Below are 23,512 nucleotides of genomic sequence, written 5' to 3'. Positions count from 1 at the left end.
GCCTTACTGGGATCCATGTTATTAAATAATTTTATTAATGAGGTAATGCAGTAAAGATGATTTCTAGGAGGAAAAAAAAAAAAAAAAATGACTGAGTTTGAAGTCTAGAGTAGCAGGATGGGATTTAATATTACTTAAAGCAAAAAATTGCTCTTCAGAGATTTTCTGCTGCAAGATACAGGTCTACTAGTCAGAAAGAGGCGTATTTGCATATCTGAATCAATCACATAATGACGGTAGGACACCAGAATGGCCATGGAGAAAAGCAAATACAACTTTAAATGAATCAGGCCAAGGTATTTTTAAAATATCACTCTGGTTTTCTATGCTCAAGAGTTGAGTTCTCATTAAGAACAGGCAGGGGCAGGACTTTGTGGAATAGTGAGACTTTTGCAAGGGCACATGAAGACTGCCTACTTCTTCAGCATCATTTAACAAAGACTGAGAATGACCTCTCTCTCTATGTATACATGGGAGGTAGATGCATCATGCAAACAGAAAGACAACTCTAACATACAAATAGATGTAGCCTTGCAATGGAGAAATTTAGTATGCAAATTGGAATGAAGCTTTTAAACGCCGGTAGGCAAAGTTATGAAACAACCTTCAAAAAGAATAAAAAGTACTGAAAAGATTGATTTGCAGTTTGACACATCTGTTAAGAAATTTACATGGTATGCTTGTCCACAAGAGAGAGAACTAGAGATGATGACTCAAGACACCCACTCTTGTACCGTCTCCTATGTTCCCAAGTTACCACTAACAAAATTTGCACATATAAATAACAACCAGAAGCCATACCAATCAGCTGTTTTATCACCTTCAATAGAACTTTAAACAGTTTTCCAAAGGCCCTCAGTATCATTATTCCCATCATGTAGAAAGGGAAATGGAAGTGATGTAGCTTGCCACAGGTAACAAGAAATACCATCAGCAAGGTTAGGAATAAAAAGCAGACTTCTCAAATTTGGATGTACTGCGCTGTCTTAGCACAAATCAGCATAGGTTGACCCATTACATCACATCTAAGAGGAATTGTCTAACAAACAAATAACAACTAAGGTAACACATGATTAGACACAAGAAGCCAAAAATCTCACTGGTTTCAAAATCAGGCTCAAAGCACGTATGACAATTTCTATGAGGCAATTCTGATGACAGCTGAGGACCTGACTCAGTGACCCTTCCAGTGCAATGTTCCTAACTGAAGTGAGTCAAAGTGCTCATTAAACAGGAAATTCTTCCTGAAACCCCTCTCTTCTATAGGACCAGTCCTTGAAAACTGATAAGAAATAGAACTGAGTAAAAGGACCAGTACAGTACACTTTTCAGAACAGAAACCAAACACTGAACAGGATATGAAAGTGAATGAATGCCAGATCCACAGGATACATTTTAACAGCCAGCTTTATTACTTTAACAGAGGAGGACTGTGCGTTTCAGGTCCCAACCCTCCCACTTTATTTGGAGGTAGTGTCAGAAAAGGTCATATTGCAAAATATAAACAAATTACTAACATGGAGCAGATTTCCTCAGATTGTCCAAGTTCCTCAAGTCATTTTGGACCATAGAAATACCTTCTCCTGCAGAAACAAGCCTACCAGCTAAATCCTAAGTCTCATTTAAACCTGTGAGATATACTTTGCTCCCAAGTCTCATTTATACATCTGGCATGTATTTATATGCTGCTCCCAAAGCAACAGCAACCAGAATAGCTGCAGTTCCAGATACCTGCATCACACCCACATACACATACACACAGCGCGCCTATCTTTTGCTGATCCAGTCCCAAAATCATGGCAAAAGTCAGTTCCTACATCTGATAGATGAAGCATGTCATCCCTAAAAGTTCAGGCCTGGCATATTGCAATTGTGTGATCAACAACACATTTACTCCCAAAGTTATCTCAGTCACCTACCAATAACATTGTGAGGCTCTATCAGCTGCAGCCTGTCTCACTGATTATGCACCAAGCTTCTTGTCAGGGGTCTCTGACCAGGCTAATTTTGCATGTGGCAATAACCACCTAATCAATCCGCGTCTTTCTAAATTGTAATGGAGCACCTGCACATCCAGACATGAATCTTCTTCCTGACATCCTCCACAAACATAAATTACAAGTTTACTGCACAGTCCAGACAAGTCTTGGTGACCCCTTGACAGGGCAAAGAGAGGTCATGCAACAATCTGATTTTCAGCATCCACTCCTTCCACCTTTCCACTTTCTGAATCTTAAAACCTGCTGTGGTAGTTACTATAACTCTCCAATCCCACAGGAATGCAACTTTGAAGTGACAACTTGCTCCTAACTAGGATAACATGAGCAATGTTTCCATTAGCAAGTACTGCAGCACAACAAGGGCAAATCTGTAGAACGAAACGTGTATGGCAGGGGAGAGTATCTATGAGCTAGCTCTAGTTTGGGCCAGTGGACTGGATACACTTTAGTAGCTGGAGTACATCAGTCAGTTTAGTTTCATCTGAAATTAATACACTTTTTATGCTCCAACACAGTCCTGCAATGCCAAGGACAGTGCGGTGGGTGGAATAAGTAGGAGATTCACTTTAAAACCACACCCGCAGTCAAAGCTAATATGTTAGTGGCCAAAACTGTCTTACTCTTGACCAACTAATACCTGGTCAGCTAATTGCCATGGCCATGCATGAACACCAGTGGCTATTCTCTGCTTTGGAAGGCTTTTGATACTTTTAAATACCCCCTTCACCTCTCCTCAGGTCTTACCCTGGCTTGGGTACTTACCGAATACCTTAAAACATTAGTTGTTTTTGTACAAAAAATAATACCAGTAAGACCTACATAGGTAAGGAAAATCTGTCATATCCAAGTTACCTTTGCACCTTACCCATCTCTTCTAAAATTTTCCATTGAAGACTCTGTAAGGCTTTCTAGTCTGTAACAGAGAAGCTGAAAATATAGAGACTTTCTCCCACAGGCTGAAAAGAGAAAGGAGCAGGATTCCTGTTCAGTATTGGTACACTAAGGCACAGCCCTGAAGACAGCCAGACCTTGATCTGATGCAGACTCTTCAATCTCCCCATAAGTCAATCACCCTTTTCTCCCAGATATGAAATATGCTGCACCAATACTCTCGCCAGCCATACTATCCTTTGCAGCCACTTACCCAGCCACTATTCTAGAACTGGTAACAGGTACCCTATTATGCCAAATTCTATAAACATCAGTTAACCCCAGCAATGTAAGTCACAACCTTTGAGCAACCTGGTCTAATGGAAGTTGTCCCTGCCCAAGGCAAGGGGGTTGGAATTACATGATCTTTAAGGTTCCTTCCAACCCAAACAATTTTATGATTCTGGAGAACATTTCTCCTTCTCATGGCTGGAAAAGGACTGGACTGTCCAAACAGGTTACCGTTTCCATTTACACTATCATTCCCTAGTGAAGAACAGGGTTAGCAGACAGAAAGCAGGGGCAGCAGGAGTGAGGCTCAGAAAGGCTGAAGACAACCAGCTTTGAAGTAATCATCTTTCAAATGTTATCTTCCTCATACTGGTCTTTCCTAAAGTCTAGTATTTAGTCACTACCAGGAGTGAGGTTCAGACTGCATCCATTTGCAGCTATTTTTCAATATATGCCCCTTTTACCTCATCTTTCTGGAGGTCTGAACAGGGTAACTAAGTTACCAAATGAGGAAAGACAGGAGAAAAAGAAATTGATTCAAGGCTGCTCTGAAAAAAATACTTACAGATTTTCATTAAAATATTGTGGTTGCTAACAGTGCAAGTATGCTGGCACAAGCCAGGGAAATAACTTTTCAAATAAAAAGTACACAAATATTTCTGTAATTAAACCATTGTTTGAATAGAACAGAAAGGGTTAGAAAACAATACTTGTGTCACCCTCATCTGCTTTTTGGAAAAGTAAACACTTATCCTCTAAGATCTCTGTAGACATACACAGAAGTGTCACATGTAAACTTTTCTACTTCCTGTCTTCTATTAGAATGGTTAAAAATTTTAATCATTGCACTTTCTACAGTGCTGGCTTTGTCACAACGAATGTAACTACTGACATGCTAAGGAAATCACAGACATAACGTGTTAACATGCAGAAAAAATAACTGAGTGGCACAGACGACCAGATACCCCTGCTGTTGAGGTCAATGAAGTCTATGAGCATTACAGGGGTGAGACATTCAAATCTCCAAGGATCAAGATTAAAGATGGTATTAGCTTTAGAAGAAGCAGAGCATCTTGTTCTTCAGCAGGAGGTTTACTGCCTGAGATGCTGCCCTAGCAACTGATGTACAATACAAAAGCATCAGATAAGACAGAATTAAAAGCTGAAATGATAAGCAGGTAATGGACAATATAGGAAAACAAAGAAATAAGAAATTATCTTTTCCTTACAAGTACTTAATTACTCAAGGATCTCTGCAGTTGCTAAATCCCAGTGTTCATCTTCTTGGTTAATTAATTTCTTTTTTCATTTTAAAAGCTTCATTTTAATTAGCTCCTAAACTGAGTTACTATAAAAAGAGATTTTATTTTCATTTTCTTTTTATTATATGTAAAAAACACTGGCTTCAAAAATATATTCTCATTAAAAATAATGAGTGGTTTTGATATTACTTGAATATATTCAATGACATATGAAAAAAAAAAAAATGGGGGAAGAGAGGCATCATCTTTATTTAGTTGTTTTGTACCATAGAAGAAAAAGCCATATATTTAAATATCAGAAACCTTCCAAGTTGACTAAGTCTTGAAGTCAGTAGTGTTTAATGAGAGATTCAAATCCTTCAGTCAGATGACAGATAGAATGATGCTTACAATAGTTGCCACAGAACACTTTTTATAGTTGTCTTCATTACAGCTTATATTTTTTCATGGCATAAACAACAGCACAAAGCAGCACATGCACTACCATCAATACTGCAGCAAAATGTGAAAATAGCATAACTGACAATTTTATGCTTAGGTTTACATAGCTGTTTTAGCCTCCAATTAGGATGTTCAGAGTTTTTAATAAGTACATATCGACTGAAGATTTTACTTCTCCATCCATAGCACATGCATCTGTTGACAAGATATTGTAATTATCATGGATTAAAATGAAGTCCATGAAGCACTATGCTATATATTTGAAGATTATATAAAGTACTTTTGTCTTTCATATAAGTCTTGCCTTGCAATTTAATCTGAGCATCGTATCGCAAACAGAAAATGAAACAAGTAAGAAAAAATGTTTATCTTTTTCTTTTCTATCTTCTAACTAGATACTTCTTTTTTATTATTATTTCAATGAGAAAAAGCCCAAGAGGTGTTTTTCTAGACTGGACTGAATGTTTTGATCATTGAGAAATAGACCATTCTCTACTAAATTAAAGTGTATCTCATGTAAAGCATCCCACCAATCTGAACACACATTTAATCAAATACAGGCTTAACAGGATCAATGTAAAATTTACTAGTGTCAGAGACATAAATGAGTACAATGCCTTTGATTTTGAAGTTGAATGACACTGTTTTAATGTAACACAAACACGTTTGAATTATCTCTCCATGATGCTTGCCTTTGTTGCTGTTTTCTAAAGAAAAACATGTCAGGACACCTCTATCAAAATATTTAGGTTATCATTTGATTCAATTCCACTTGAAGTCAACAGTTTTGCAAACAGTTTACAATTAGCATTCATTTCTCATGCATGAGTTGACCCACTTAAACAATACAGTAAATCCGTGCCTTTAGGGATCTAGAAATGACTTGTTTTACTTCCACCATACAGCTCATTTTATATTGTCAATATAATGAGCAAGGCTACAGTCATCCTGTCAAATTTATTTATTTAAATTAGAATCATAAAGACTATACTATTCCCTGTTGAACTTCACGGAAAACTTTTTGAAACTTTGAGATGTATTTTAAATTCATAAAAGCACTACAGCTTTTGTAAACACCTAATTTCATATGAAAGCAGTGATACAGAAGAAAATAATATTTATAGTCATTTCTTCTATAAACTTATAAAAAAGACTTGTGAAATCCTAGAAAAAAAAAATGCAAAATAAAGCATTGCTACCCATAATCTATTTGATAAAAAAGAGAGCAAAGAGGTTTGTTCTCTAACTGAGCCTACAGAATAAAGCCAGATGGAATTTAAGTCAGCTACATACATGTCACATCTGCTTCCTTTGGCTACCAGAGATACACTTAACCTAAGATATCTCCTCTTACATCTCTGAGGACAGTTTCAGTCTCACATTTGTGAGGATTCTTTTGAGGTCACTTATCATTGCTCACTGTGGGGCTGCTGAAAGGGAGCCTTCCCCAGCAGAAATTGTCCCAAGGTCACAAGCTATTCAAGTCCAAACAGACTCAGCTCTGACAGACAACAGTTCCATTTTAGAATCCTGCTGATGTAGAGTTTCTTTCACATATTTGTATGTGAACTTCACTATACATTTGGGTTTAGTATTTCAATGGACTGACCCATGCACCCTTCTGAATTTGCACATCTAATGCTATCACAGGCAGCATGGGATATAATACCTCAAACTACTCACTGATGTCCATTATAAATCCCTACTTGTTAATGCTAGAAGTTTTTTCCAAACGCAGTTGCCTCTCTTGGGCAGGGTTTTGTTTTCCAGTTTCTCAATGGTAAAATCTTTCAGTTCTTTCTGTTGAAGAGTTATGCATCTTTCCATCTGCACCCACAGAATACGACCTAATGTGACCGAGTTATACACTGCAGCAAAATGAAAGTCCACCTGCTCTGTAGAATATTTCCAGTAGTTAAAGTCATCTATGTTATTCAATTCCAACTGTACCAACAGATCCTTACACAGTGATTTCAATGAACAGTCCAAAATGGATCTCAGAGTCCAAAAAAATACCGTTTCTTCCAATGTGCTGGGAGTTATTGTCATATATATCACAGGAATTGAGAAAACTGGGAGACCCATAAAGAGAACCTAAAAAGGTTATGGGGACGGTAGAAGTCATTGTCACTCCTGATGCAAGAGGAGCACACTGCTCTCCATTCTCAGTGATGCTCTCTTCTCCAGCAAATGGCTGTAAAATTTGCTAGCAAACACAGTGCCCCCCCCTACCTTTAATGGACAGCTGACACAGAAGATAAAGGTTTACTCCTGGTGCCATTTAGTGGATAGGCATGAATATTTCTATTTCTGTGGTTTAGTTTTTTGTGTAAATAAGGACTGCATAAATGGGGATTCCAACACCTTCCCCTTTCTTAGGCCACACTGAAAATAATTAAATTCAAGACAGTAAAGAAGTGAGAAAGAAGCTCTGAGGAAAAGTCCAGAAGAAAGTTACTGGTTGTTTTTACAGCAACATTTTATGCTGTGCATAATATAATACTACACAATAAAAATATAATAAATGAAAGAAAATATTACAAAGCTGAATGCCCGGTGACTATTATTCTACATAGGGATCAAAGTAGGAAGAAGTGAAGAAAGTAGCATGCTATTATATAATTTAATACATTTTACTGACAATGTAGATAAAGAATTCACTTACACAGGTACTAATTTAACATTGTGTTTTCCCAGCTTCAGATTAATATTTTAATAATGACCATTAATGAAGGATTTTTCTTTTTTAAGTTGAACATACACTGAGGTTTGAAACTCATTCTCAAAGGTCTCCAGCTGCTCGCTTAGCACAATTTCTGTCTAAAATACTACTTACATTTCCTTAGACTCATCATTTCTTAAGCATGTGTTCAGTCATCATACAAATTTCTCAAAGCTGTACAGTATGCAAAAGCTATATCAGAATCTGCAGAAAATACTTAGTCATCAAAAATTGATGGGATTCTTTTGCTAAGTCATTTCAAAACCATTTATTAGGACTCTGCATTTAAATGCAAAATTATTTCTGCTAACTTAGAATAAAAACTCAAAATACTTCAACACAAAAATTCCAAAAAGCCAAACCACATAGGGTTTCTCAGAATCTGTATTTGTATGTATCTATACAAAGCAACACTAAAAGAGGAATCCAGAACTGGGACAAGTTTGGAAATGACTCTATACATGTATGCTCACTGCATCAGAGTACAGAAGGAATCTTCTTACAGAGATACACTTACGTTAGCGATGGGAATGACATATTCAACTTCCTATCTTCCAAACATAAAAAATGCTGTTGAAATCAAGTGTTATTTGCTTAATTTCATGAGTTACACATTCAAAATTCAGCTTTGTGGAATTAAGCCTAGAGCACACCCAATAATGAATAGCTCTTGCAGCTGCATTAAACTGTCAGAGGAGACAACGGGAGCAGAAGGCAATCAGTATCACGGCACACTGAGCCTTACGCTTCTGCTACATGCATGCAGCAGTTCATAAACCAGTCAGCAAGTGCTATTCTTTTTATGTTAGCAGATACAGTTTTCATATATCATAAAATGCATATTTTCCAAATGAAAAAAAAAAAAAAAAAGAAAGAAAGAAAATCATGCTTAGTAATATAAAGACAATCAGATCAATGTGTGAATCATTTCAGAAGCAGTGAATATACCAGCATTGCCTAGAATAAAATAAGCTCTTTTTGTATGCAATTTAACATGCTTACCCAGTCTCTTCATTGATGTGCCATGGCTGGTTTTGTGAAACGTAGACATTCATGTTGCTGTCAGTTTTTCTTGTTCCCTTTCATGCTGTTCTTCTCCTTCACTTGAATTCAATGGAAGGAAAAAAACCCTTAGAGACGAGTATCTGCAGGCTGTACACTGTGAATTCTACAAATGGAACTCCAGGCCTTGTTGTTAACATCTCCTTCTGCCAATTTTCTCTACAATCTGTTTTGGCAATTTGAGAGGCCATTTTATGTTTAAGCAAGTAAACAGGCTGAACTGTGCCAGTAACTTCCAAACATGGAGCTATGGCTCAATGTCTGTTAGAGCCAGTTTCTAATTTCAGATGTGCAGATGTGCACAAGTACAGTGATAATATGATCTTTTCTTTCTTGTTAGTTCATATATTAAGATATATTTGTATCACATCTGAGGCAGTACCCAGTTCTTTATCTCTTATGTCTTTTGCCAGAAAATGCGTGCTTAATTGTTTCAAATTATGGGGGAAATCCTGTCCTCCATCACCTCCCTTGAAGCTGCATGAATGTAACTGAAGGAAGAATGTCAGAATATTATCCTTAACACTTAAAAACAAAAAAAAGGCAACATTTTTCATTTTTCATAAAATCAAAGAGAGGCTACAAAGCTACATGTTCAGTTTCTTATTCAAATCCACATGCTGCTTATAAAAATGTAAAAATGTTACAAAATTTTCATTTGTAAGAAAGTTCTATTGCATATCATCAAAAATATATCTAGAGAAAGTGCATACAATTGGATTATTTTCTAAAAACCTTGTTTTCATACAAATAAGCAAAAGGCTCTATTAATTTACTTCCTGGAATTAGAGTGTTTAAATAAAATTTGTTGCCTGTATTTGCAGCTTTTACAAAATCAATTTTACTTCATGCTCTCTTTCTGCAGTTTTCCTTTCATGCACTCTCCTTCAGTGAAGAGTTCAGCTCCCTGTACATGAGGAGCTGTACATACACCACCATTCACCAAGGTGATCCAATGACTTTATCTCCTGAGTAAGGAACCCTCCTTTTTAACTTAAGGTCTTAACCAAAGTAGAGTACCTTGTAAATGTGCTTTTTAAACCAAATCTAATCTGTTTTCTTATTTTCTTTTTTTATCCTGAGGTACAGTTTCCATTTCACATACAATTCAAACCTCTTGGAAAATGAGTCCTGTACATACAAAAGAACTGCAAGACCACATTTTGCTATCTCTCATATGGAAGAAGGACACAGATGTGTACTTCTTCTTGCTTCCACATGATTTAAGTTCATATTAGCATTAAAGTGAAAGTGAGAAATGCTTACAGAGGGTCTTAATATAATTGAGGGCAACCCCTATGATAGTTTCCATGTATTCTTCCAGCCATACAACCTAGCAAGCAGACTCTACTATTCAAGCATTAGCCTTTATCTTAATGAAAGCTTCACACTCCATCAATTTGTATGGAAACCTGTTTTGCTTTATACCTTGTAGAGATTTATCAGGAACAGATTTAAGAGCAACTTATTTCACATAGGATAAAATATGTGTCAAAACATACATCTAGACATAAAAGTGTAATGGTATTAAGTTGCAGCTCATTGTTACAAACTGTTGTAAGTGTTCCATTTCCCCGAAGGAAAGATTATTGAGTTCCTACTTCTTCATTTAGACATGTGTCATGAGAGATCAATAAATAGACTTTTGCCATCTTCTTTAATTATTCTGTTTCTTTTGCCACCATACCTTTTTCCTTGTAAAAGTTTACAGTTAGCTTATTGGTAAGATTGTCTATAAAAATATTTTAGGTTTTGGTTTTAATTTTGAGAAGACTTGCTTTCATAATGAAAATCCTACCTCAAAGTTCAAAATGATCAAAAAAACACTTGCAAGGTCTTTAATAAAATTAACACATTTCTCTACATGAACAGGATACCTTTCATGTGTACTAACTACATATTCAATGCCACATAACAGTGAAATGCAGTGACATTATCTGCACCAGAACTGATGAAAAACTTATATTTGAAATAATTGAAAAAATAGTAACTTATAATACATTTTAGGAATTAATACGTGTGAAAATGATTCAAATTTTAAAATGTCTGCTCAGCCATGCAAAGGATGCAAGAAATCCTGAAAGCTTGTCAGTAAAAAACCTGCTTAGCTTACGCAGCCTTCTCTACATCAACCTAGACTAGCATGCTAGGCTTACACCTTTCAAGCTAACTCAGTGCTAAGAAGCTGTAACAGTTGTAGCTTGCAGCAGCTGATCCTGAAAGTCCCAGAGCGGCTTTGGGATTCTTTCTAACAATCATGCTATGTATCTGTAGAATTATGTTTCTAACTCAAAAAAAAAAAAAAAAAAAAAAAAAAAAAAGGTTAAATTTCATTCTTTTCCAATAAACTCCATTCTGCTCCTGGTACATCCACCAAGTCACAAAATACATTCCATTCGTTTGGTCTGTCTTCAGAAGCAGGATTGCTGCTGGCAAACCAGCAACTGAAATCTAACCCTCCCCTTCACCAACCTGTTCTCCTCCCATTCCTTCTGCTTTTTACTCGCAGGGTTTATATTGACAGCATAAGAAATTGTTTAAGTTTGAGCACTACACTATTATTCATGTATCCTGCAAAATTTATCATTTACACAAAAGACAATATTTAATAAAGACTTCCACTAAATATTATCTATTATTGTTATTTTTTGTCATTTATCTTCATCAAAAATAGCTACACACTTACCCCTTCAATGAAGCTGTTACAATTTTGTTTCAAATAGGCTCTTTAAGAAGTTTCTAATACTTCAAGGTGATACCAAAATAAAACTGAAAATTAAATATACATATTAGTATTCTTCACTTTTGCTGTATATGAAATGTAGAATTATTTTAAGATTATTAAAGTGCTTACCTTTCAATGTCTTGAACCCTTAATTAGATCCTTATTCCATGATGTACACTGTTTATCTGCTAAATATAGAAACCACTGTGTGGAATGCTTTTCTATAATATAGGAGTTTACTAATTAGATTCAAGTTGTAGCCTATGCAGAATTAGCTTTCTAGGATGTAATGCTAAAAATCAAATGAGATTAATTCAGAGAAGTGTAAATGAAATGCAATTTCCTTTATCATGCACATTTTAAAATTCCATTTTACCTTTCACGATTAATTATTTCTAATGGAGTCCATGACATAAATCTGTTTCAGCTGCATACATCAAGAAAAGAAAGCAACACTGTATTGTTAAGATTGGATGGAACAAATCTGCATTGTTAAGACAGGGTAGTTAAGAATGAAGAGACAGGAGCTGTATATCTAAGAACCAACAAAAAATAAGTGAAATACTTTTCACTTTTAAAAAGATATTTCTGGGTCTGAAAAAAAAGATGAGTATGTTTGGTTCTGGAGCCAGACAGTATTATAAATTGTGCAACAAGGTCTTATGCTAGAAGAGAAACCCCCTTATTTCACTCAAAAATAGAACTGGGAAGAAAATTGCTTTCCATTTCATGAAATTTCTTGAATTTGATTTAAAAAAAAAAATAAATCCCAATTTCAATAACAGAAAACCCAACATGTTTTAAGCTAGAGAAAGAGTATGCAATTTGGCTGTATTATACTATCCTATATTCTGAGGGTATCACGCTTAGGAAGTCTAAATTAAATTTCTTGGTTTGCCAATATCCAAAAATTAGTGTCACAGACTGGTTGTATGTCAGCCTTTCCTAACAGAGCAGGTCCATGCTAGGGATTAAGAATCTGAGCACTGCTCGTTTCATCTCCTTGATGTGTTCCAGAACTACCCCACACAAAAGAATCACTCTTGCTCTAAGAAGTGATGTAGGTCATGAGAGGACCTAATTTAAGTTCCTAGTCTGAATAAAAATGCAGCTGATTAAAACCAGGGACTCACTGAAGTTTCCCAGATCCCCAAATGGAAGGCTTAATGGCCATGCTTTTTGGCACTCTGAAGGATACTTCCTTCTCTTTCGCAAATCAGAAATTTCAGTTAGCCCCAAAATTAACATTAGGTATGAGCTTTAGTTCTCATCTTATCTACCCCCAGGATTATTTGCACAGCTCCTGAATCAACTGCTCTCCCCATCAGCCAATGCTCCAGGAAATGAAACCCCAATTTTTCACCTCAAAGACCAGCTCTGGACATCAAAAGAGTGACCAGGAAGGGAAGCTAGGAAAAGCTAGTGGCAGGCACTCTGCATCACTTCTAGTTCACACTAGTTGTTGTTACCTAATTTATACATATCAAAATATGCAGTACATGTCACCCAATAGTCCATCATGCAGTGAATTAAATGTTGTACAAATGAAGAAAACATAAATGAATAACTTTGCAATGAAAACATAAGTCATTAGAAGTTCCATTTTCAAATATTCCACTCTTGAAAATATTCTGCATTCACATTCTAAGCTAATGAAACATATGGTTAAGGTTTTCTAGTTCCATTCCCTCCTCATCTTGCAAAACATTATCTTGTATGTATTTTCATTTAAAACTCAGTATCAAATGTTTTTTTGATTCTAAAAAACTCCACCTCGCAAGTTATGTTCTGACAGACCCTGCTTAAAAATATATATTTATAGCTATTTTATGTAGTTTATATGTAAATAAATTGTACAAAATTATTCTTATTTCCTAGCAGATCATTTAAAAAGCAAAAAGTATAAAGTCATTTTAGTATAGAAAATACTATGAGCATACTTGATGAAAGCTGGAGAGGTGAACACACATTGCCCATGTGCTGTACAAGTCCATGGTATAAAGTTGCACACACTTCAAAATCCGACATACACAAATCACTCACCAAATCAGATTCTTCACTCTCACAGACTTCATCAGAAACACCACCAAACATGCCTGTTCTTAGACACACTATTTCTCCATCTAAAATCACTTTAGTTGGTAGTCACATACATTACTGATTTGTTCCTGAGTCCTTTTCAGTCTTTGTAACTCGGGCGTATCGGTCACAATACTGAACCCTCTTCCTTTGCTTTCTTCAAAGTCTCTTTTGTATTTTACCTACAGAATAGAAAATACAGAACAGGGTTGTTTTTATTTTCCAGTGTGTGCCCCTAGCAAGTAGCATTTTTTTTTCAGTGTAAATAAAGCATTTGTGAAAGGCTTTCAGCCCTTAAAGGGGAAGCCTTCCTCCATCCAAGAACAAGAGATAGGCAGCAATTGGACAAACTTTCCTACTGCCTGAGTGATTGCTTCCTCAGTGGTTGCAAGAAGGCTCACCTCCACAAGTACAGCACTGTAGAGAGAAGACTCTCCTCAGTCACTTCATTCTCAGAGCAGTAATGATATAACTATGGGTGCCAACACAGCACCTACCAAGCACTTATTTCCACATGCACTCACACACACACACAAAAAAAAAAAAAAAAAAAAAAAAGGCTATCACTAAATTTGGAGTCTTCTGCTATACAGTTTCACATTTCAGCCTTTCTTCATAATGAGTTCACCATCCTCTTCCCTAGTTGAAACATAATTTATAATTGTAAAAGAAATGCTGCATGAAAAGAGTATTTAGAAGAGTGCAAAGTCAAACATTCATAAGTTAGAAAATGTCTGCTTGTACAAGCTTAATTTGTCCCTCTTGTACAAAGCCATTATGATATTGTCTTTAATCAGGTAATCATACATTATCCTTTGACAAGCCCCTTGCTTTATTCTGTACACAGCAGAGATGGTTCCATATGTGGTTGTATCTTTTTGCAAACTGGGCTATTCAAATCCTACTGTACAGGTAGGGATAGTAGTTTCTTCAGGAGCTTTTCTACAACTCTCATCACAGTTATTAATCAGCTCTTAATGCATCCTGGAAAGCAGGAATTACATTATCTGCCCTTCTCCTACAGCAACCTGTAAAGTGAGGTAAAGAAAGCTTAAGGTCCAAAAGCATACAAGGGTCCCAGGGTATCCAACCTCAGAATCCTGAAGTTTGAATATATTCAAGTTATGGACTTAAGTTGTTTGTATCAATACCCAGCATTTCTACAAATCAGTCCTGGGGATCTCAATTTCAACATGAAGGAAAAAAGATGAAATATGAAATATTTTAATCACTATTGAACCACAGAAAAAACTCTGTAGCAAAGAGAGTTGGAACCCATGCCTCTCTCCATGGCTGGATTCAACTAACTTATCCATAACCACTTCCTTTTAATTCTTATGTCCCCTGGCTTATTCACTACACACATGCTAATTTTGCAACACGAGAAGGCAGTTCTACAAAAAGCAGTATTCTCCTTTACACAGCTGATATCCAGAAAACCTGCTGCTTATGCACCAAACTCTCAGTTTAAGATTGGTTTTAGCTTATTTCACCAGCCTCCATTTAATGTTATGATAGTGATATACAGGAAAACAACACTACTAGATCAAAAAAGTAAAGTTTCAAAGGCTATATAATACAGTTTGTCCTGTCCATCCTAATTCTAGATGTTTTTTGTTGTTGTTGTTGATGTTAGAAAAACTTCTAGCATTGCATTCTTAAATTGGTCAGTTTCATACAAAGACACATCACACAAATCCTTAAGACAGTGCACTAAATAACAACAGCAACAAACGAACATTTTTACTATATTATTCCTCTAGAGCTAGCTGAAATTCCTACATTGATGGCTGTAGATTTCACACAAGTATATTCTTTACAGAAGACCCTGAGACAAAACAAACAATGCTTCCACTCACGTTTTTGAGGAAAGTGTGGACTGGCAGCATACACCTTTCTGTCCTTCTGCCTTGGGTTCAGCCACTCTGCCCCTTTCCCTCTGTTGGACCACCATGATTAGGCATCACTTTGTCTCCCCCTGGGCTTCTAAACTAGCCTGCTCCATCTCACCATGGCTTCTTGCTAAGTGCCTTGACACAAGGGACTTCATATACCTTTCTCAGATATGCATTTTCCATTGCCTATTATCTTGCTTCATTTCTACCAAATGGCTGTCTTCCTGCTGACTCTCAGAGGCTTTCTTGAATATGCTCCACAGACCCAATATTCCAGGACTCTGCTGTTAAGATGGAGGTACTCTGAGTACTTGTGAACTTTCATTATTTATTCACATAAAACTTTATCACATTTGCACCTATTCTCATGGCCAAGAATAGATGCCTAACACAAAAGGCTTTATTCCATCTCAGCAGTCTTCAACTCCTCAGCCCTAAACACTAAAGACAACAGAGCTGTTCAACAAAAACAAGCATCAAGAATTTTAAATATGGGACTAAAAGTCTGTCCTACTCTCAGTCTTGGAAACAGCTGAACATTTTGCATAAAAATTCCAAATTTGGCCTGAGGCAGACAGCTGACATGGAAATTTTCAGTCTTACTGCTTAAAGTTCAGAAGAATTGTAAGCAACTGAAAACACCATCCTATAATGGGAAGGGGGCTCAGCCTTTTAAGAGAGATTAGCTATTGTATGAAAGATCATTTCCTGTTATTAGTTCTAAATGTACAAGCCATTAACTTCAAATGACCTTTATTCGTCTTATAAAGGAACACAAAAAGAAGAGAGGGAGGAAACTAGGTAGTTTTAACTTCACATTATTTTAATCCTTCAGTCAGATTAAAAGGACTCCTACTCTATTAATAAATCACTTTGCAGGAGTAAGGTTAACTATATCCTTCAGAACAACTACTCTGAAATCATTAAAAAATTAAATTATTTAAAGTATTACCAGAGTTAATTATGCATCATTGGGATTTTACTATCTAATTTCAAAATGTCGTTTTAAGTTATAAAAATCTTGAAGAAACATTATGTTCCATGAAGGCCACAGCTTAGTGAAATATAATTACTAAAACCACTAGTTATTATAAATTCAAAAGATCAAAAACCCTTACACTTCCAGAAAATGTCAAATAATAAGGACGCCATCACAGAATCACAGAATTTTCTAGGTTGGAAGAGACCTCAAGATCATCAAGTCCAACCTCTGACCTAACACTAACAGTCCCCACTAAACCATATCCCTAAGCTCTACATCCAAACGTCTTTTAAAGACCTCCAGGGATGGTGACTCCACCACTTCCCTGGGCAGCCCGTTCCAGTGTCTAACAACCCTTTCGGTAAAGAAGTTCTTCCTAAGATCCAACCTAAAACTCCCCTGGCACAACTTAAGCCCATTCCCCCTCGTCCTGTCACCAGGCACGTGGGAGAACAGACCAACCCCCACCTCGCTACAGCCTCCCTTGAGGTACCTGTAGAGAGCGATAAGGTCACCCCTGAGCCTCCTTTTCTACAGCCTGAACAAGCCCAGCTCCCTCAGCCGCTCCTCGTAAGACTTGCTCTCCAGGCCCCTCACCAGCTTCGTAGCCCTTCTCTGGACTCGCTCAAGCACCTCCATGTCCTTCTTGTAGCGAGGGGCCCAAAACTGAACACAGTACTCAAGGTATCAGTCACTTAGAACTTGGATCCAAGAAAATCATATTATTAAAAATGTATATAACTGAACAGTTGAAAAAACAAATTTGAGGTCAGTCAGCAGTTTAGATAATTTTAAAATTGTGAGTTTTTAATTAAGAAAAAAATAGGTGCACCTACAAAGCAGGTTGTTGTTACCCTAAAATCAGGGACTAAATTGCATTTAATTGCTTTAAACCAATTTTCAGTAGAAAAGAATATTTTGTATAGGAGCTGTAAATATCACCATAATGAATGATTTAAATAACTGGAACCGTTGAAATTTAGTTTTGAAATGGAAATGTCTATAACCCCTAATGGCAGTATCATAAATCCAGTCATTTCCTACAGAGTTGTGTTTTAGCAACTCTTCACCAAAATCCCAGCCAGTGGTTTGTAATGCCTCCCTCTTGGCTCCAAAATTCAGTGCAGTCTCACAAACACAGAATACCCTAGTGGCGAGTGCCCTGAAAAATTGATCCTTTGAGAAACGATGTGTGGCATAGACATTAGAAATAAAACAGTAATAAATCACCATAAATGAAAAGGTTTAAAGTGAAAATACTTCATGAGAAATAATTCTGCACAGACCCATAGTGAAAGGACTAAGTGATCCAACAGATCTTTAACAAACCTAACTTCTCAAATTCATGACATCAACAAGATCTTTGAGAGGCCCAAAGACGGGATTGTATGAATACATTCATGAGGTCAGCATGAAGGAGCCAAGGATAGAGGGTCCACCTTCTTATACTCTGCACACAAAATCCTATGCTAGAGAAAATGCTGCTCACTTTTTTGCAGGTATACTTGGTATTTGGCAGCATAACCACCTATTAGCAAAAAAATATCATTTTTCCCTGGGAAATATACATTGAAAATATAAATGGAGCCTAAAAGATTTATTATTTTCTTGGGTTTTCAGGCACCTACCCTCAGTCCAGAATCATTTGCAACAACAAAAGCATATATCAGTTGAACAACAAAGGAATCCAAATCCACCAAACAAGCAGAAAAGGCAGAGCAGGTATTCAGTTTGGTGGATCCTCATGTTCTTATCATCACACTGAAGAGCTGTCAATAATGTAGGCATCAGAAACCCTCTTCAATCCACCCCTACCTCAAGAAGTTATTCAGCCACTACAATGCAAGTTTTAAATCCCAAAGAGCTTAGGCAATGTCAAAGCTCATTTCCTGGACAGACCCTTCTTCACATCCCAGTACAGATCAGGCAGCTACTGTTTGTAGTAGCTGCATAAAAAATAAGCCCTTTCTTCAACCTGACATGCTCCATAGACCCACAGAGCATCACCATGCTCAATGAGTGGTCAGGAAGAAACAAGGATAGGCTGCAGGGTGGAAGGAGAGGAGCACACCAAGTCTGCCCTGAGAGGAGCATTCACAGACAACAATATACCACACCCTGAATATTTATGAATTTGTTTCAGTATATTGTGTTTGAGGTTTGCCCAGAGCCATCTGCTCCTTCTGTGACCACCCCACACAACTACTTCCCAAAGGTCACCATCTGCTGTGCACTGTTTTTTGCAGACTGCCAGGAAATGCTCACCCACAGTACAGGTCCTAGAGACACATCTCGGCAAAGATGTCTTTGTTTGGATCTGCTTCTTCCACACAGCACACGAGTTTGTCGGTGTTACCTTGATTTATCTTGCTTCTTACAAACTTAGTGGCAAGACAGAGAAAATAAATCAGTCTTTTAAGAACATGAGTAGATTTTTTTTACAGATAAATCAAATGTGAAGAACAATTTTTGACTGTCTCAATGAGACTTCCTTTTAGTTGACTAATATCTCTTACGAAGGATCCCTAATATTATCCTATCTGACAAAGCTAGGCTTCAGTGTTTACAGCACCTTCTGTCTTCTAACAGTGCCAAGAGTTCTAAAGCCTATTCATAAGAGGTACATTTGAGTCCCATCAAGGACCCACCAATTGTTGGTATCCACCCTGCCCAAGCACTGCTCCTTCCACTGTCAGTAAAACTTGACTCTCCCACTGCCACTTGGGCAGAGCCATTGTCCACAGGAAATCTGAACAGCCACCTGGAAGCAGGAACTGGGAATGGCCCTCAGGGCAGACTAAACTGTCCTCAAGGTTTTTATATGAACAGGAAACTATAGGCTGGGTATTCCTTATGGAAGTTGAGGAGCTATGAGCACATAAAAGGCCACTGACGAGTGTTGCTGGAATGAGGGACTGCAGGATTAAAGATATTATTCCCTTAGCCCTTCAGTTTTACTGCTCATAGTCAACTAAAGGGATCTGATTTTCACAATTCACAGCTCCAAAACATTCTATGTAATAATTCAAATTTTCAGAGAGAAGAAAGTTTCTCAAAGATGTTTTAAATCTGAAATGGCCAGCACAGCAGCACTACCAAAATCACTTGCAGCAATACACAGTATAAACATCCAAGTGCCATCACTAACATTAAATATACTGTCTTTCCATGTACATCATTCAAAAATTGGGCAAGTCTGTGATACCCTGTAGAGAATGCCTGAGCAAGCCTGAAAACATCTGCAAATCTCTTTACTGTACTTCCCTGAGGAACTTCACAGTTTTACCAGGGAACTACATCTAACAAGCAAATATCTTGGACTCAACATCATAACAGTTTAAATGTTGGATGGGTGTAAATTAAAATATATAAATAGAAACTGCAGATAATGTCTCTGTAATGTGGTCTCTTTATACTTTGGACTGTGAGACTGGCTCACAGAAAATGCAAAGCAAAAGAGTTCCAGACTCTGAGACGTGAGGGGACAGGAAATTGAAGGCAGTGAGAGATCAGCAGTTTCAGAATGAGAAAAAGATTGAGTCCGCAGTTTGAATGTATCACAACAGCATGTGAACAGTAGCTGAGATCCAAGTAAAATTACGACTGAGGAGAGGGCAATCAGAGACTGTTTCAACAGGCTTACATCCAAACAAGTCACCTATGCTCCACTCCACCAGAAGTTATTTCCACTGAAACAACTTAGGTGCTTCTGCCCCAAAAATTATTTTACTGCCACTAAGTATGTTGCTAAGTATGTATGTACGTATTGCCTTGCACCTTTTTTTGCTATTGGGCAAAATGGAGGTCTTATCTTTTTCTATTAAAATATAACATTAATGTTCTCCAAAGACCTCACACACAGAGAAGGCTATGTAAAGAGCAAGCCAGCGGCAGATCAAGCTGTTGTCCCCCCACTTTCACCAGCAATTATCATCCATTCAATTTGTGAAAGAAACCTTAAATTGAGCATTTTGGAAGCAATGAATGGACCCCTTGCAGAACTACATCTGCAGATTCAGTGCAATGGGAGAGATGAGGTGGCAACATTTATGACAGATAAATATTGTCAGATCTTCTGTCCACTCCCTATCACTTGGTATATTCTCTGTTTGAACTGGTTTATCTCTAAGGAACAGAAGCCTAAGGAGGTGAAGAATTTCTTACTGTGCCACAGCAGAGGTAGTTCTGCCTTTACCATATCTCATCACCAGACAGAAAATGAAAGATTGATATTTATAATCTAAATGCAACTTTATAAATTGCTACAAACTTGAATAATCCCTTCAGAAAATGAGACTAGTGACAGCAAACTCCTCCAAATAAGTATCAGACAGTAATGATAATTATAATAATAATATCTAATTATCAGATGTAAAGGGGGTAATGAAAAGAAACATTTTTAATGCCTCACATATAAATTTTTTTTAAAGCCTGGAATACGCTTTTAATTCCAGACTCTGAACTAAATATACAAATACTGTTTTGCCATTCTCTCCTTCAGAAAGGAGAATGGTCAAGGAACACCAGGAAAAGGATGAACTCCTAAACTGTGTGCTCCGAAGGAAGTACACGGTAAATTACAAGCACGTGTGAGCTTGCTCTGCCTGCTCTCCAAGGTGGATGGAAAATGCTTAACTGCTGGCTGGCTAGGGCAACACCGAGCTAGTAAGTCCTGCTGAGAGGCAGGATATGTTAGCTTGGGCTCAGCGCCATGCTAACCACAGTCATGCAGCTTTTAGTTGGCTCACAGTACTAGCAGAGCTCAGAGGCACCTGCCCACTGTTTACCAGATATATAACCCAAAAATGCACATCCCCAGAAAAGCCAGGCAGCCTCAACAGAAACAATTTGGGGGGGGGGGGGGGGGGGGGGGAAAAAAAACCCCCCCCCCCCCCCCCCCCCCCCCCCAAAAAAAAAAAAACAAATAAAAAAAATAGACCCGCCCCCCGGGAAGGAATATCCACCCCTCTCCATGCCCCCACCCCCAAAAATAAAGGGAAAAAGTAATAATAATCATTCCAAATAATAAAAGGGCCATATTGATCCAAAGGGCGTAGAAAGTTTCACACAAAGAATCAAGCCAAAAACTGAGCTAAAAATATGGCACGGGATGTAAAGTTTGACCCCAGAAGGGATGTAAATAAGACTGACCACAGAAAATTATAATACGGAGCAAGGGGCAAGCTGCAGTCATACATTACCAAAGGTAACCAAAACAAACACAGACAGCAGGAGCCAGCATGTGACATGCAGAGAAAAAAAAAAATGTAAAACTCTCATGAACAACTGACAAAAAACAGAGAACATTTGCTGCATTTGCTGCTGTAGCAGAATCCCAGAGTGGTTGAGGTTGGAAGGAGCCTCTGAGGCCCATCTGGTCCAGCCGCGGCTCCAGCAGGGCCACCCAGAGCAGGTTGCCCAGGACCACGTCCAGGAGGCTTTTAAAGACCTCCAAGGAGGGAGATTCCAAACTTCTCTGGGCACCCTGTGCCAGTGCTCTGTCACCCATGCAGCACAGAAGTGCTTCAGAGGGAACCTTCTGTGTCCCAGTTTTTTGCCCACTGCCTCTTGTCCTGGAAGAAAGAGGGTAAAATCCATCCAACTGGGAAATAAACAAAATGAAGCCCAGAACAAAGTGCAGAGGAAACAGCTGAAAAAATCTAGAGCAATGCAGACATTCAGGCACACAAGAGACGTTTCAGAAAACGATGGGATGCAGTGCAATAATACCTTCTGGCCTCCGCTTAGTAAACTCGAGGTCTCTCATGTCTGTCCCTGAGACGCCACATGGTTGGCACCCTGTACAGCACTCATGTAGTAACTATCCTCCATGTGCCATTATTGTCCTTCAGCTTCTCTTGTCTACTTCCTTGATAAGGACATGTCATCTCTTAATCTACATGGAATTATCCATATTCTTAATGGACAATTTGCCATTATGGAAGCCCCTTACAAATGTTTATCTGTCATTTACTGGTTATATCTTGGAAATTGATACAAGTGCAATCCTGCATTGCACCCTGGTTGCAAAATCTATACCCACTGTATATGCCCTGTGTCCCTTTTGCTATATTGCTATGGGTATCTCATGCAGTTAGTCTGTTTCTATATAATGAAGGACAGAGGAAAGGGACTATGCAGCATTTTCATTTAACTTTAAGCAGATTCTAAAATCCTTAGAATATTTTCCCCTCCACGGTATGTTCTCGCCACTCAATAACAAAGATAAAACCCCAAGCTATTGAAGGCACCATGGTGCTTTAGGACAAAGTTCATTTCTATAAGTTGGAAGTAAAAAGGGAAACAAAATATGACAGCTCATAAAACCGACCTTCAGTTCATGCCTGTAGATGGGAACCCACTGAGTTAAATTTAGTTAAATTTAAGCTAGAACGTGACAGTAAACATGGTTGTTTTGAGGCTGTAAATTCTCAGTTTTGTTCTTCATTTTAAAGTGGGAAGGGATGGAACATAAATGGAAAATTGTACATTTAAGAAATGTAGTTTCATACCAGAAAATAGACAGCAGACAATTCAGCCTTGTATGTTTAAATTTTCACCTATTTGCAGATCTGAATGTCAGCTATTCTTAAGAAATTTCAGCTTCAGAGGTGAAAAGCACAGAAAAATTGTTTTTGTCCTGAGTAATGTTCCAAGAACTATCAGAAGACAGACATTTGTGAAGAGAACCAAAACACTGCAAAGATTACTTTTGGAGTGGTTCATTAGATAAATAATGAACAAAGTAGTTCATTAGGGGAAATAATTTGTTCTAGAATTGGCTGTTTAGACAGCCTCCTATAGATGCAAATTAATATTTACATCAACAGGCTTAAAATATAATGATAATAACAAGCTGAGTGAAACTGAGAGAAAAAAGTCATACAGATACAAAGCCACATGAACTGAGCTTAGAATATCCCAAAGGCAACCAGCAAAATCACTGCTGTAGCATGATTTGAATTGCCTTTTCTGCATCCACTCCAATGCTGGAATCATCTGAATATGTGGTTTCCAGTAGCTATACACTGAATCCCCGTTCATCCATGAAAAATAAATCAATAAATAAACAAATAAATGTAAAAACAGATAAGACTGACAAATAGCCTAAAAATTATCTCTTTTTTTTTTTTTTTTTCCCAGACCATAAAGATATATCTATTTTCCTTTAAATCTTTACAGG

At 37.5% G+C, this 23,512-nt stretch overlaps 1 protein-coding gene across 2 annotated transcripts in view; it reads right to left on the bottom strand.

The window, feature by feature from the left end:
• NEBL (nebulette) overlaps nucleotides 1–23,512 on the bottom strand; it is a 256,863-nt gene that overhangs the window by 126,391 nt on the left and 106,960 nt on the right. For both annotated transcript variants that reach the window (XM_035319464.1, XM_035319465.1), the window contains exon 4: nucleotides 13,527–13,634. In XM_035319464.1, coding sequence (XP_035175355.1) covers nucleotides 13,527–13,634 — 108 coding nt within the window. The remainder of the gene's footprint in view (nucleotides 1–13,526; nucleotides 13,635–23,512) is intronic.

This window comes from Oxyura jamaicensis, chromosome 2, assembly GCF_011077185.1.
Source record: "Oxyura jamaicensis isolate SHBP4307 breed ruddy duck chromosome 2, BPBGC_Ojam_1.0, whole genome shotgun sequence".
In the NCBI taxonomy this organism is placed as follows: Eukaryota; Metazoa; Chordata; class Aves; order Anseriformes; family Anatidae; genus Oxyura; species Oxyura jamaicensis.
The sequence above is the reverse complement of the archived record's forward strand: the minus strand, read 5'-3'. Positions and strand labels throughout refer to the sequence as shown.